Raw genomic sequence first — 15,160 nt, 5'->3', positions numbered from 1 at the left:
CTGGGAAGAGAAAAGATACAGGCTCAACAACTGGTCAGAATACAATAAGAAAGAAAATCTTGGCCCTGTTACTGTTAGAATTCAATTGGTAGAAACCCCTAACGTAGAGTCATCTTCAAAGATACAGATGGTTCTACCAGGTCAGCATCTTTTAATAGGATTGAAGACACCTTCCTAGTGATTACATGGAATTTAAAGTATGAGTGACTTTTTCTGACTCTGAAGTTGTTTGACAAAGTCAAAAGGATTACTATAGAAAGTGGAAAACTCTACAACTACTACAAAGACCAACCTTATATTTCTCATTGTGCTGGTGACCCTTCACATGTTGCTCTCCAGAGATTGGATCCCCCAAAAACTCCTCACAGAGCTGGCAGTAATATCCAGTGATGGGAATCAGAAACTCAGAACCTGAAAGCAGCAGAAGTCAAGAAAATAAGTCATTTCCACCCAGGTATAAGTAAAGGAAATCCCACTTCCCCTTTGCAGTAAAAAAGTTAATGGTATATAGGACCTTACTCACACTGTCAAGTCAGAAGTAGCATTTAGATGAATCCAAATGGCATAGTCTTCTAATTTAAAGCTTGTACTTAGGACCTCTGGCCCTTCTCCCTCTTGGGAACACTAACTAGTTAATTCAGGAATTTCCTGTGCCAGACTCATTTCTGTTGTTGATACTCCTCAAACTCCAACTACCACTAAGCATAAGAAATTTAAAAACTATACTCCCAAATAGCTAGCTCAGTACCATTTGTATGAGGATCTATTGTGTTGGTACTACTTACTCAGGAATCTACCTTCTATAGATCTAAAGGAGCAGCACTGATGACTTACGAAGGTAAGAAATTGAGAAGTATAAAGACAAAGAAACTTCCTACTTCTCAACTCACCCCCAATAACAACTGTTCAAAAATGTTTTAGAGTTCTTAGTTGAAAAGGTAGTTAAATTTCTGTATCTTTTACTGTTCTTTTTTTTTTTTTTTTACTGTTCTTTTTTAACCTGGATTTCAAATGAATAAGATTTTGGTGTATTTAAATTTTCTTTTGTTGATAAAGTAGGCTCCACACCCAATTTGGGGCTTGAACTCATGACCTCAAGATCAAGAGTTGAATATTCTACTGGCTGGGCCAGCCAGCTATCCCTCAGTTCTATTTTTAAAGTAGGTATGTATAAGTTTAACATCTGTCAGAATTTTGGCCATATAGGTAAAGATCATTTTTGTTTTATAGATCTCGCTTTATTTCTTCAGGATCTAATACACTATTTTTCCACATAGAAGGCATTCTTACACCTTTGTTAACAAAATGGTTATATCTCGCCCTATGCTACTTCCTAGCACCTTAGTTCAAGGGCACCTCTTCTTTGGCTAAATGTAAGGAAACTACAAAGGAGGTGGGGGATGGGGGGATGGACATACCTTTTGCAGGAACAGTTATCTTGTCAGTACGCTTTACAGCATCTTGCTTGGCCTCACTCTGGGTCTTTGAAGCCCAAGGTCTGTTGTAAGGATCCAGTGTCTATTTGCGAGAGGCAGAGGCGCTCACACAACAGCACTAAAATTCAATGACCCACTTTTTTCTTTTTTTCCCCCACACCAGGAGGACCAGAAGCCCCCAGCTACCCACCCCCACCCTCTCTGCCAACTGTTAAACGGAAATCACCTGTGGAAAAGGTAAACAAATGTTAGAGCAAGTACTAGCAATGGATAAAATTAAAGAAATAATCAGGTACTCAAGGAATCAAAAGAGGCAGAAGCCTCACTTACACTTGTCATGGTGTTTAGTTACAGGCAGGTCCCCTGGACTGAGCCCTGGGGATGGTGTCTCCTTTGTTGGTATCTCTTGGTTCTTCAGATTGGGGCTCCTGCCCATTGGAGAATGTTTCATTTTCCAGCTTTGTAATGCAGATAGGGGTGTAGAAGTTTGAGGAGAAGGAGGGCAAGAATGGAAATAACAGTGGGCAAGATACCTACCTGTGTGTGCTTCTTATTGTGCATATGAGTGAAGAAGTCAAACATGGTCCCACAGATGGTGTTGCAGTCTTTGCACCAGTGATTGCCAGCATCGTAATACTCATAGGCAGCAATAGGCTGATCAGACTGCTTAGCAGCTGGCTGGGGACTCTCAGCAGGCTTGGGGCTCTTAGTATGGGAATTCTCACTGTTTACCTTTGATTCCTAGAGGGGAAAACACCTGCACTCAGAAGGAATTCTAGATCTGTCTTCTCTCAGAAAAAGCAGGTAGCTTACTGCAATAGCAGATATAGGGCCATATGACATATTTCTAGTGCCTAAAGCTATAAATAATATGGGAGAAAATCTCATGAGAAATCTGTCTACAAGGCTCAAACAGAACTAGATTCCATAGTACTACCTTATCATGGAGAATATATCGTAATGGCAATATGTTTACTTATACATCCTAAGATATTTAGGAAAATACTCAAGATTATGGAAACACTGGCTGCCTCTGGAGAGGGGAAGTACAGGACAAGGATGGACAGGAGTCTTTTTACTATATAACCTTCGATAGATATTGAATCTGTTCCCTATGCAATAAAATACATTAGTTAAATTTAAAAATCATAATGATAACTAAAAAGAAAAGAAAAAGCAACATGGAAGAGGTAACTAACAGGTTAAGAAAATGCAGAAAAGGGATCCCTGGGTGGCACAGCGGTTTGGCGCCTGCCTTTGGCCCAGGGCGCGATTCTGGAGACCCGGGATCAAATCCCACGTCGGGCTCCCGGTGCATGGAGCCTGCTTTTCCCTCTGCCTGTGTCTCTGCCTCTCTCTCTCTCTCTGTGTGTGACTATCATAAATTAAAAAAAATTAAAAAAACAAAAAACAAAAAAGAAAATGCAGAAAACACATAATAGTGAACCCACTTATCACAGACACACCCTGGTATGCAAAACTGGAGAGTAGGGCTGATGTTGTGCACAGATAAAGCAGACAGTCATCTACATGGGATGACTTAAAAGAATCTGGATAAAATATTTCAAACTGCCTAAAACACCATTATTAGAATTTAACACCTCTGAGTTAACATGAATCCTTTTTGAAACACATAGACTCCCCAGATTGTCAATAATAAATACCTTAATATGAATTCATGTGTCAGCAAGCTAAGAACAAGGTACTCAGGAAATGAGAATTTTGATTAATGTTGGGGAAAGAGGCACAGAAAAAAATAATTTGGAAGAAGGAGGAGGGAGGGAGGGAGGGAGGAGGAGGGAGGAAGTATGAATGAGGAGAGAAGATCAAGGAACTAAGGCTGGTGAGAAGAGGAAGACAGGCTAGAGAAAGGGAAACAGACTTCAAAGAGTAATCTTTGAATTACTACTAGAGTCTTATTCAAAAGTCACTCAATAAATCATATCCAGCAGGTAAGGGATGGGAACGTGTATACATTGCTGGTAAATATTAAATGGCATCATCTTTCTGAAAGATAATCTAAGAATATATATTATACACTTCAAAATTCTTTATACCCTTTGACCTAGCAATTCCACTCCTTGACATTTATCCAAAGTAAATTATTAAGTCAAATGGAAGGTGATCTGATTGGTTAAATAAATGTTGGTATTTTTGTGCAACAATGAAAAAATAAAGTCATTAAAAACTATACCAAAAAAAAATTATACCATAGAAATCTTTTATTAATGTGGAAAAGATGTTCATGATATACTGAAAGAAGCAAGAAACTAAATACATTTGAATAATCAATAAAATATGTAAATAGACATAGACTGTCAAGTGTCATTTTATACGAATAATTTTCTATAACTACTCTATATCCCTTATCCTGTTTTCTTTTTTTAGGCACTTGTCATTACCTAACCCATACTTGTTTATTTATTATCTTCTCCTATTTCATGAAAATTAGAACCTTGTCTGTATAGTTCCCTGCTATACTTCCCCCTATCTAAAATAGTACCTGTCGCTTTCTTAGAGATTGGTAAATATTTGTTTAATGAATTAATAAACAGAAGATGAACAGTTGAAATAATATATACCAAGATATTACTGATGGCTGTCTCTAGGTAAATGAATTGTGTAATTGTATGTATATGTGTTTATTTTCATGAAATGAAGAGAAAGAGAAAGAAAATTTCAAACCAACTCTGCATTTTAAAGAGAGGCATAGAAAGAATACCAACCAGGTAGGAAAGAGGTTGTAGAATCAACATTCCTTTCTACTGAAATGAATACTGAATTATAACATATCCATACTGGCCTCAGAGAACATGAAGCCTCATTCAAATCAAGAAGATAGGTCATTATGGGGCTAGTGTACAAATGGACCCCAAACAATATATATTTCAACTATAAAGGCTCAGAACTTAATAAATAAATAAATGAATGAATGGCCAGAACTTTCAAACCCTTCTCCCATCAAAAGCCCTGAACTCAATGACCCTGGTATAAAAAGAGTATAGTTCTACCTGGTTAAAAATGAGAACTCTCCCAGGAAGACATGGAAAAATGAAAACTTTTTTTTTTTTAATTTTATTTATTTATTCATGAGAGACACAGAGAGAGGAAGCAGAGACACAGGCAGAGGGAGAAGCAGGCTCCATACAGGGAGCCCGATGTGGGATTCAATCCTGGGTCTCCAGGATCACGCCCTGGGCCAAAGGCAGATGCTAAACCACTGCACCACCCAGGGATCCCCAACATGGAAAAATTACAGATTGGTTGATACAGGATACAGAATATCCTCTTCTCTACTTCCCTAACATGAATTGAGCATGTGTAATATACTAGACAAAGTGGATGCCATAGGAAACACAAAGATATTTATTCTCAGGGAGTTCTTACTTAGTGGAGGAGACAGGCATGAGAACAGACATGATCTTAATCAAGTTCTAGATAATAAAAAATGAAATAAACCTTACAAAGAAAATATATTATGGGAGAGCTGACTATATATTAATATATTATTTAATATACTAAAAAAGGACTGGTTAGGGATCCCTGGGTGGCGCAGCGGTTTGGCGCCTGCCTTTGGCCCAGGGCGCGATCCTGGAGACCCGGGATCGAATCCCATGTCGGGCTCCCGGTGCATGGAGCCTGCTTCTCCCTCTGCCTGTGTCTCTGCCCCCCTCTCTCTCTCTCTCTCTCTGTGACTATCATAAACAAATTAAATTAAAAAATAAATAAATAAAAATAAAAAAGGACTGGTTAAATTAGGGTAGACTAAATTGGGGTAGAATTCAGGAATTTTTCGTGGAGTAGGTAATATTCAAATTGGGCCTTAGAGGGGAGAGGGGGGTAATTGGGTGATGGACATTAAGGAGGACTCATGATGTAATGAGCAATGGGTATTATATAAGACTGCTGAATCACTGAACTCTACCTCTGAAACCAGTAATACATTATATGTTAATTTAAAAAAATCAAATTGGGCCTTAGTGGAAGAAAGGTAATTCTAGGTTAAGAGGATTATTAATGCAAAATTAGAGAGGTATAACATCATATTGCACATCTGGAAAAGTGCGTTTTGAGGTGGAAGGAGTGTAAGACGTAGTGTAATATTTCTTAGGCATTACTCATTTACTATGTGTTAGGCACTGAACTATGAATTGGGGACTATACTGGAGAATGAGACATAATTGTCCTTAATCCCTTGAACCTTAAAATCCAAATGAGGGAACCCATGTAATTATATAATTACAACTGTCAGAAATGCTAAGAAGGAAAATGACATGGTATTATAAGAGTGTCTATCAGGCAAATATAAGAGGCTGGGAAATTAAGGAAGAGAGGGTAATAATCTAAGCTTTGCTCTGAAAGATGAATATGAGTGGGGCACCTGGGTGGCTCAGTGGCTGAACATCTGCCTTTGGCTCAGGTTGTGATCCCAGGGTCCTGGAATCGAGTCTGTATCAGGCTCCCCACAGGGAGCCTGCTTCTCCCTCTGCTTATGTATCTGCCTCTCTCTCTCTGTCTCTCATGAATAAACAAATAAAATCTTAAAAAAAAAAGGATGAATATGAGTTATCTAGGTGATATGGAAAGATTGAAATCTACACGGTAACCAGAAAGAAGAGAAAATGCAAAGACATTACAGGGGATGATGTATTTAAGGAAATGAAAAGGCCCGTAATGAGGGGCACCTGGCTGACTTAGTTGGTAGAACATGTGACTCTTAATCTCAGAGTTGTGAAGTAGAGCCCAAGGTGGGGTTAGAGTTTACTTTAAAAAAAAAAAAAAAAAAAAAACTAGGAGAAAAAGAGAAGAAAAATGGGAGGAGGAGGGGGAGGGGGAGGAGGAGGAGGGGGAGGAGGAGGAGGAGAGGAAGAAAAGGAAGAAGAAGAAGAAAAGGCCAGTAATGAAATTATAATGAGCAAGGGGGAAAAGGAGCATGAAACAAAGCTGAAGAGGTAGGCAAAAGAGTATTGCAATCACTGGCTGTATGTGGAGAAAGGATTAAGAGTGTAGTCAAAGAAGCAAATTTTACAGGTGGCTTGAACTTGGAGGCAATAAAGATAGTGAAATGGATGAAATTGAGATTTACTTTGGAGGGAGAATTGGAAGAATCTGTCATTGACTCAGCATGCAGCAGTTAGGGAGAGGGAAACACAGAAAGCTTTGTAGGTTGTTGGCATGAAAACTGTAGGACAGGGGTGCCTGGGTGGCTCAGTCGGTTAAATATCTGCCTTTGGCTCAGGTCATGATCCTGGGGTCCTGGGATAGAGCCCCACATGGGACTCTCTGCTAGGTAAGGAGCCTGCTTCTCCCTCTCCCTCTGCTGCTCCCCCGCTTGTGCTCTCTCCCATATTCTCTCTCAAATTATTAAAAATCTTTAAAAACAAACGAAAAACAAACCAAAAAAACCTTGTTGGACAGTAGGGCCACTGAGATGGGTAACACTGAAGGCAGAAAAGAGGAAGGATAAACACATCATTAGTTTAGGATATGTTGATTTCAAAGTGTCTATGAAACAATGAAGCGGAAATGGTGACTAAGGCTGTTGGACACTCAGATTTGGGCCGCATCAGACTCATTTGAGCTAGAATACAAAACCAGATGTTGACAGCATGGTATTTTAGCATAGACCTGGATGAAATGACCCAGGGAGAGAGCAGAACTCTGGAGAACTAAGCTACAACGGAGTCCTGTAGAACTAAAATATTTAAAGATCAGGTATTAAGACAACAGGCAGCAAAAGACACTAATAAGGAGCAGCAGCCAGCATACTAGGAGGAAAAGAAATGTGAGAGAAGCCAAGGGAAGAAAGCATTTTTAGGAGACAGTGGCTCCCTGTATCAAATATTGATTTGAGAACTGAAATATACTCACTGGCCATGCAGCATGGTGATGACCCTGTTGCTAACTGTGAACGCACAAAATGGTGTATGTGTAAATTACAAGAAGATTAGAGACAAGGCTTGAGTGGGTTAAGGAGTAAAGGCTAGAACAGAAACATGAAGGGCCTTGAATGCTAAGGATTTGGATTCTACTCTGTGGGCAATGACAACTATTAAAATTCTGAAGTAGAGTCCCATGATCTAACTGTGCTTTACAAAAATAACTCTAGGGATCCCTGGGTGGCGCAGCGGTTTGGCGCCTTCCTTTGGCCCAGGGCGTGATCCTGGGGACCCAGGATCGAATCCCACGTCGGGCTCCCGGTGCATGGAGCCTGCTTCTCCCTCTGCCTGTGTCTCTGCCTCTCTCTCTCTCTCCCTGTGTGACTATCATAAATAAATAAAAAAATTTTAAAAAAAAATAAAAAGAAAATAAAAAAAATAAAAAAAAAAACAAAAATAACTCTAATAAGAGTAAGAACAGGCTGTAAAAGGAAACTAAGAAATGCTCAGTTAGAAGGCTTCTTTAGGAGTCCATGAAATAAAAGACGGAATAGAAATGGAAAAGCTGAGTTGTTACCTTGCTGTTAGAAGAGGAGTTTGAGGATGATGATACTTTTTCTGGGCTCTTAGATTTGTCTGCTTTCCCAGGCTTCTCTATGGTCTCTTTACTGTCATGTGAAGACTTTTGGGATTTATCCAAAATGTTAATTCCCAAAATCTGAGCCACTTTGTCCAGTTCAGACTGCTTCTTTTCTGCCTCTTCTGCCTCTTGTCGAAGTTCTGCAATGTCCTTCATAATGTTATCCTGAAGCCGACTCACTTCCACCAGGAGTGGGTCTTTGTGGCCATCCTTCTCCCTTCGTTTCTTGCGTAGCATTTCTCCTGAGTAGTCAAATGTCAAAAAAGAAGAAACACAAGGAAAATAGGTTAAGACAAGCCATTTTTCTGTCATAAGTAGTAATCTCCCAAGTTTATGGTCACAAAATCTTTTCCCTTAAAACATTTCTTCCTAAAAGCAAGACAGACTCTCCTTCCACCTGGGCTAGTTTAGGTGAAGTTTCTTTCCTTTTTTTTTTTTAAAGATTTTGTTTTTATTTATAAAAGTGGGGGGGGGGGGTGGATAAGGGGAAGAGGCAGAGGGAGAGGGAGAAGCAGACTCTCCACTGAGCCGGAAGCCTGATACAGGGCTTTGCTCCGGGACTCCAGGATCATGACCTGAGCTGAAGGCAGATGCTTAACCAACTCAGGCACCCCCTAGGTAAAGTTTCTATGGAGGATAAAGGATGAGTGATAACATTATCTCTTATGGAGGAGTTACTAGCTAAGGAGTTACAGGCAGCTTCAGGAACTCCATGAATCCCCAAAATGGTATATATGTTTGTATGCGTTTGTCCTTGTGTTGTTAACTATGAATCCAGGTACACCTGGGTGGCTCAGTCAGTTAAGCATCCAGCTCTTGGTTTTGGCCAGGTCATAATCTCAAGGTCCTGGGATCGAGCCCCACACTGGGCTCCATGCTCAGCCTGAAGTCTGCTTACATTTCTCTCTCCCTCTCCCACCCTGCCATGCCCTTGCTTTCTCTCTCGCTCTCTCTCTCATATAAATAAATCTTTAAAAATCAAACAATGAATTCTGTGGTAGTCTTCTTCAGAAAACCACAGTATTGTTCATGGGGCAAAAAACATTCAGCCACATATTTGACTTTATCTGATTTAAGGACCCTTCACCAGTACCTACATTGAGTGTAAGGTTTTGCCTCAGGTTCACCTAATGTTACCTCCTATTCCAAACTCATGGTCCTGATGAAATAATCCTCTCAGGATTAATATCTAAATTTTTCATCCCTAAACAATCTAAACCCAAACAGAAGAAATTGTATCTCCTCCCACTCTGTTCTTCCAGACTCTCATCAAGCTGTAATATTTAGAAGCCTTGTTATGTTCTTTCCTCAGTGTGGATGTTAATTCCTAAAAGCACAGATGAAGAAATGGAATCAGAGACGCATTATGGAACATCTTTTTGTGCCAAAAAGAAGTACTCCAAAAATGATGGGAACATATTAAAGGACACAGTAATCAACTTAAAAGGGACTCCCCTGGCCAAATCTGGGATACTTCGGCCATGAAAATAAATGACAGTAAATTATTGTAACTTGTTAAATGAAGAGTCCATGAGTTCATACTGACAAAAATGGATTAATGAATGGAAGAAGAGGGATGGACAGGAAGCTCTTTATCACAGTAGAAAGCCAACTAATAAAGGCAGAAGAAATGATGAGATTAAAAAAATCACTATTTAACGACCACTTTAATAACTGATTCAGTCAAGAATCACCAATGAATGCTAAAACTAGTGAGAGGAAATATGAGGAGTAACTGAATATTTATTCCTATAAGCATCTTTCCTATAAGTTATTTACTAATTATAAAGGATAAAATAATAACTTTCCAGTGAAGAAACCATTGAAGACAGCACCTTAACCAAATGATCAAAGTTGACATCACCAGTAACAGGACTGAAATCAACATCTGATAAGAACTCAGCATCACTTCTGTGATGTTCCTGTCAAAAATGTATAACCTAAATATAATTATAAGGAAGCATCACACCAACCAAAATTAAAGGACATTCTACAAATATGTGACTTTTCTTCTAAAATGTCAATGTCATGAAATACAAAGATTCAGGAACCGTTACAGAAAAAGGAGAGTAAAAGAACATGACAACTGAATGCAATGCATAATCTTGCATTCTCTTTTGCTTTAGGGATTAGGACAATCAATGAAATAGAAATAAGACCAGTAGATTACCATTACATTATGGTTAACTTCCTAATTTTGGTAAGTGTACTATGGTTATGCAAGTGAATTCTTTGTTGTTAGGAGAATGTTCACCTTCACAATTAAGTTTTTAGGAGTAAAATAAATAAATAAATATCTAAAACTTATAGAATTCTATAATAATATCTAAAACAAAGAATTCAGGAAACACACACACACACAAAGACTGAGAGGGGAGAAAAAGGATAGAATACGATAAAATGCTAATAATCATAGAGAACATCTGAGAATTCTTTACACTATTATTGTAACTTTTTATTGTAACTTTTTTCTGTCTAATTAAGTCAAAAATTTTTTTAAAGTATAAGGCTTTAGGTCACTGAACCTGTCTAAGAGTCCTCACAGCTCTCCATTTGGATCTCCTACTCAAGTTACTGCAAAAAGGCAGTCATGCACAGGAGTGTCTGATACCTTGTTGTTTGTGAAGCCTCTCCAATTCGGTCCTGAGGTAGTACATCTTCTTCTGGCGAGCTTCCCGGTCACTCTTTAGCTTTTCCCTCTCTTCAATAACCTGCAAAATACAACATCCTTCAGCCTCCAACATCCTCCCTTTTCTTTTTTTTTTTTTTTTTTAAAGATTTTTTTTATTTATTCATGAGAGACACAGAGAGAAAGGCAGAGAAGCAGGCTCCATGCAGGGAGCCCGATGTAGGATTCAATCCCGGGACTCCAGGATCACGCCCTGGGCCAAAGGCAGGCGCTAAACTGCTGAGCCACCCAGGGATCCCCCATCCTCCCTTTTCTATTGCTCTCTTCCATAAGCCTTTATGGTAGATGATTTCAGAACCCAAGGATCCCAATGTCTGCACACAAAAGTTCTGACTTTATAGCAAAGGTGGTATTTCATTCTGAATAAAATTATCCAGAATAAAATTATCTTTTTCTGAGCTACATTGCTCAGAAAGCATTATTTTTATGTAGGGAAACACTATACTATTTTTTTCAGGGTGGGGGGCTAGGAGGGGCAGAGAGAGATAGAGAATCTCAAGCAGGATCCACACCCAACATGGAGCCCAATGTGAGGCTCAATCCCATGACCCTGAGATCATGATCTGAGCCAACATTAAGCATCAGATGCTTAACCGACTGAACCCTCCAAGAGCCCCAGGAAGCATTACACTATTAATATTAACCTAAAGTTACTGACAGCAACTATTAGACAGTGATTCTGAGCTCAAAGGGAGCCAACAAGAAGGAAACTAGTAAGTGTTATAGGGGACACACTGTGTTAGTTGCATTACATGTATCATCTTATTTAATTCTCATGACAATTTTATAGTAAGAAAACAGAAGTTGTGAAAGATCAAGTAACATATCCAAGGTCATACTATTAAGAAAATTTAAAATCCAGATATATAAATAAAATAAAATAAAATCCAGGTCACATATAGCCAAAAGCCCACAGTTTCAACTGTATTACTACTATTTGATGGAAAAAAAATATATAGCTTGTCTATAATGGACTAGTGTGGAAAACCTGTTTATTATCAACCCTGAATTAACTGCTAGGTTCTTGAAGAGGAAGTAAAAGGAAAGTACTCAGTCTCCAAACGGTGTCTGTGCAGTCTCGGGTTTTGGTTTTGTCTGTATTGAAACAGTCCTCCTCCTTCCCAAAAGACTGAAGTTCAGAGTGTCCAAGTACAATGAAACATTAAGAAGAAATGATTTTTATCTTCTCAAGAATTAGCTAAATTTCTTTTAAACTGAAAAAAATGATTGGCCCTTCAATTTTTCCTTTTTTTTCTCCTTAGGTTTTCCTTATTTTATTAGTAAACCAAATTTATACATATTATTTTTTTGTTCCTAAACAAAGTGAGTTGTTACTAAGGACCTTTAAAATTAAGAGTATGCATTAGTTTTTCTTTTTTTTCTTTTTCTTTTTTTTTTTTTTAAAGATATTTTCTTTTTTTTTTCTTTTTTTTTTTTTTTTAATATTTTATTTATTTATGACAGATACAGAGAGAGAGAGAGGCAGAGACACAGGCAGAGGGAGAAGCAGGCTCCATGCACCGGGAGCCCGATGTGGGATTCGATCCCGGGTCTCCAGGATCACGCCCTGGGGCAAAAGCAGGCGCCAAACCGCTGCGCCACCCAGGGATCCCCTGCATTAGTTTTTCTATTTGAAATCTATTCTGTATTCTCATACCTACATAATTTTTATCTGTTGGTTTTTCTTTAAATTTTTTATTTATTTGAGAGAGAGGGAGAAAGCACAAAATGGGGGGGGGGGAGGGGGCAGAGGGAGAGCGAGAAGCAGGCTTCCACCTGAGCAGGGAGCCCAACACAGCACTTGATCATGACCTTCTCCGGATCATGACCTGAGCTGAAAGTAGACGCTCAACTGACTGAGCCACCCAGGCGCCCCTACCTGCTGTTTTAAAACATCTAGAATTATTCTATCTTTACCCCAGTCACTGCTCCCTTTCTATACCTGAGAACACAATGAGCTTTGTAGCATAAAAACTATTTTTTTGGGATCCCTGGGTGGCGCAGCAGTTTGGCGCCTGCCTTTGGCCCAGGGCGCGATCCTGGAGACCCGGGATCGAATCCCACATCGGGCTCCCGGTGCATGGAGCCTGCTTCTCCCTCTGCCTGTGTCTCTGCCTCTGTCTCTCTCACTGTGTGCCTATCATAAATAAAAAAAATAAAAAAAATAAAAAAATAAAAAAAAAACTATTTTTTTAAATGTCATAAAAAAATGTTGTTATTCCTAGACTCTAATAAGCCAGAACAAGCAAAGCTTATTTCTTGGGTTAAATTCCAAGCAACAACCAGGTATTAGCTTTCAACCCACATAATCACTATAGGAAAAAGATCTGAAATTCACTGAGAGAACAGATTTACGGATTCTCCTTCAGCCAATCCAATTTTGGTTCCTCACTCCCTAACAAGGTCATATTGAAAACTTCAGAGTTTTCAACTCCTACCCATAGTGTTTAAGTCCAGAAAGTTAAAAAAAGTCAATAAATCACAGTGGGGGATGCCTGGTTGGCTCAGTCGTTGAGCTCAGGGTGTGATCCTGGGGTCCTGGATGAAGCCCCGTATCAGGCTCCCCGTGGGGAGCCTGCTTCTCCCTTGACCTGTGTCTCTGCCTTTCTCTGTGTCTCTCATAAATCAATCAATCAATCAATCAATAAAATCTGAAAGAAAGAAAAAGAAAAGAAAGAAAAGAAAAAAAAAGAAAAGAAAAGAAAAGAAAGAAAAAAGAAATCGCAGTGGGACCCAGGGCCTGGATTTAGTTTAGTACTAATGAAAAAACATGAAAAAAAAGAGAAGATATGTACATTACTTAAGAGTGAGGACAGCAGCCTCCAAAAACTTTAAGTAAAAGAGCCTTAGTCCCTATAAAAGACAAATATCAATTTATGTCAAAATAGGAAGGCTCAGGCACACAATGCCCAAAACTAATATTCACCTTTTGCTTCTGGGAAGCACGGTTTTTCTCATCAGAGATCTTCTCCGGATTGTATCTTATGAGTGATGGGATAGACACCTGGACAGGCACCTGAGCAGTAGGAATTGAGCCTAGCAATGACTCCTCCTGCTTGGGCTCATCAGGAGTCACTGTGGGGATCACACGGAGATTGGGACGGCTACGAGTAGCTTGTTTGGTAACGGGCATTACCCTGTGTGGTTCAGGTAGAGAGTGGTTTGATGGTTGAGAAGCAGGGTACATGGGCCACCTCGAGGCTGCATATGCCATATAGTGTCTATAGGCATCAAAGGAAGCAGGGGGAATGGCAGGTCCCTGGTAGTTTGGAGGTATCCGAGCTGCAGCAAACTGAGAGGCCCTCGGCATGTGAAACTGAGATAATGAAGCAGGATGTGGAAGTCTGATGGGGGCAGATGGCGCTGATGGTAACATGCATCTGACAGCCACAGATGACTGAAACCCACTGCCAACTACCTCTGGCCCTGCAATATGACCCACTGATTGGTCAGACTTCAGGAATGGGGGGCTGTTTTTTGTGAGCAGGTAAGGATCTACAGGGGAGACTGGATGTGGATGGGACACCTCTGGGGAGTGTGTATTGCTATGGTGTGCTTCTCTGCTCTCCAGTCTGTGAGAATCTGAGGAGTGCCGATCAGCTGAGAAACGATGGTCAACTGAGGAACAGCGGTCTGCTGAAAAGTGCCGGTCAACTGATGAACGGTGGTCAGCAGAGGAACGTGATGGTTTTTTGCCATGAAGTCGTTCCTGGGTACGGGCGGCCAGTTTACTAATCTCTGCTACCCCAATATCCAGCCCTATGGTCTTGAGCAAGTCATGAATCTTGGCATATTCTGGATTGGTCTCTTCTATTGATTCTAGTTTTACAGCTGGAGCTGAAGAGGGCAAGGGGCTTGCCTTCTGTCTCAAGACTTCACCATCAGAACCCCCAAGGGGCTTTGGTGGCGATTCTGCCTTTAAATCCTCTTCTTCATCCCCATAGAGAAATTTCTCCTCATCCTCAATGTCAGGGAAACTACGGCGCCTTTTTTCCTGTGTACTGGTAGAGTCTGCCAACATGCTCAAAATGCGGGAAAAACCACTGCCATCCTGGCTAGCCCTCTCATGGGGCAGCAAGAAGTCTGTGTGTCGCTCAGGCCCCTCAGCCTTCATATTCAATTTCTCCTTGTGGCACAGAAAATTTCCAAACTTCTCTCTGAGAGGACTGTTGTCTTTGGGCATCCCAGGGAGGGGACCCCATTGGTAGAGGTTGCCCTGAGGTTCCTTCAGGGTAGTCTCTACCATAGTCCCCTTATTTTCAATCTCTGAGGCAAAAGCAGCAATAGCACCACTTAGTGGAAGAGATGGGTGACCAGAGTACACAGGGTGATCCTGGCTGGAGCTGGTACTGCTGGAAAAACTCTCAAGCTGCAAAGACAAGCACAACTGATTTAGCCTTTATGCAGAATCTCAGAAAACTAGTAATTGAGGTAAATATTTGGTTCTTCTTGAACTAATAGAGGAATGATAAGTATGAATGAAAGGGAGGTACAGTACCCTTAGTCAGGTTGAAGA

The 15,160-nt window shown here is 40.1% G+C and overlaps 1 protein-coding gene and 1 long non-coding RNA gene across 21 annotated transcripts in view; one reads left to right on the top strand and one right to left on the bottom strand.

The window, feature by feature from the left end:
* ZNF318 (zinc finger protein 318) overlaps positions 1-15,160 on the bottom strand; it is a 30,004-nt gene that overhangs the window by 3,642 nt on the left and 11,202 nt on the right. Inside the window, exons 4-9 of the mRNA XM_077903919.1 lie at positions 13,571-15,013; positions 10,567-10,666; positions 7,893-8,197; positions 1,974-2,177; positions 1,419-1,518; positions 293-411 (exon numbers count right to left, since the gene is read on the bottom strand). Of these exons, the coding sequence (XP_077760045.1) occupies positions 293-411; positions 1,419-1,518; positions 1,974-2,177; positions 7,893-8,197; positions 10,567-10,666; positions 13,571-15,013 (2,271 nt within the window). The remainder of the gene's footprint in view (positions 1-292; positions 412-1,418; positions 1,519-1,973; positions 2,178-7,892; positions 8,198-10,566; positions 10,667-13,570; positions 15,014-15,160) is intronic.
* Positions 1-15,160, top strand: part of LOC144317488 (uncharacterized) — a 50,418-nt gene that overhangs the window by 26,232 nt on the left and 9,026 nt on the right. For 4 of the 20 annotated variants that reach the window (XR_013383488.1, XR_013383493.1, XR_013383500.1 and 1 more), the window contains 3 exons: positions 1,600-1,673; positions 4,098-4,165; positions 9,268-9,335. This is a non-coding gene — a long non-coding RNA (uncharacterized LOC144317488). Of the gene's footprint in view, positions 1-339; positions 455-1,056; positions 1,165-1,599; positions 1,674-4,097; positions 4,166-9,267; positions 9,336-15,160 lie in introns of those variants that run through there. The other 16 variants (XR_013383494.1, XR_013383495.1, XR_013383491.1 and 13 more) reach the window with 9 other exon arrangements.

The sequence above is a fragment of the Canis aureus genome, chromosome 7 (genome assembly GCF_053574225.1).
Source record: "Canis aureus isolate CA01 chromosome 7, VMU_Caureus_v.1.0, whole genome shotgun sequence".
Lineage (NCBI taxonomy): Eukaryota > Metazoa > Chordata > Mammalia > Carnivora > Canidae > Canis > Canis aureus.
The sequence above is the reverse complement of the archived record's forward strand: the minus strand, read 5'-3'. Positions and strand labels throughout refer to the sequence as shown.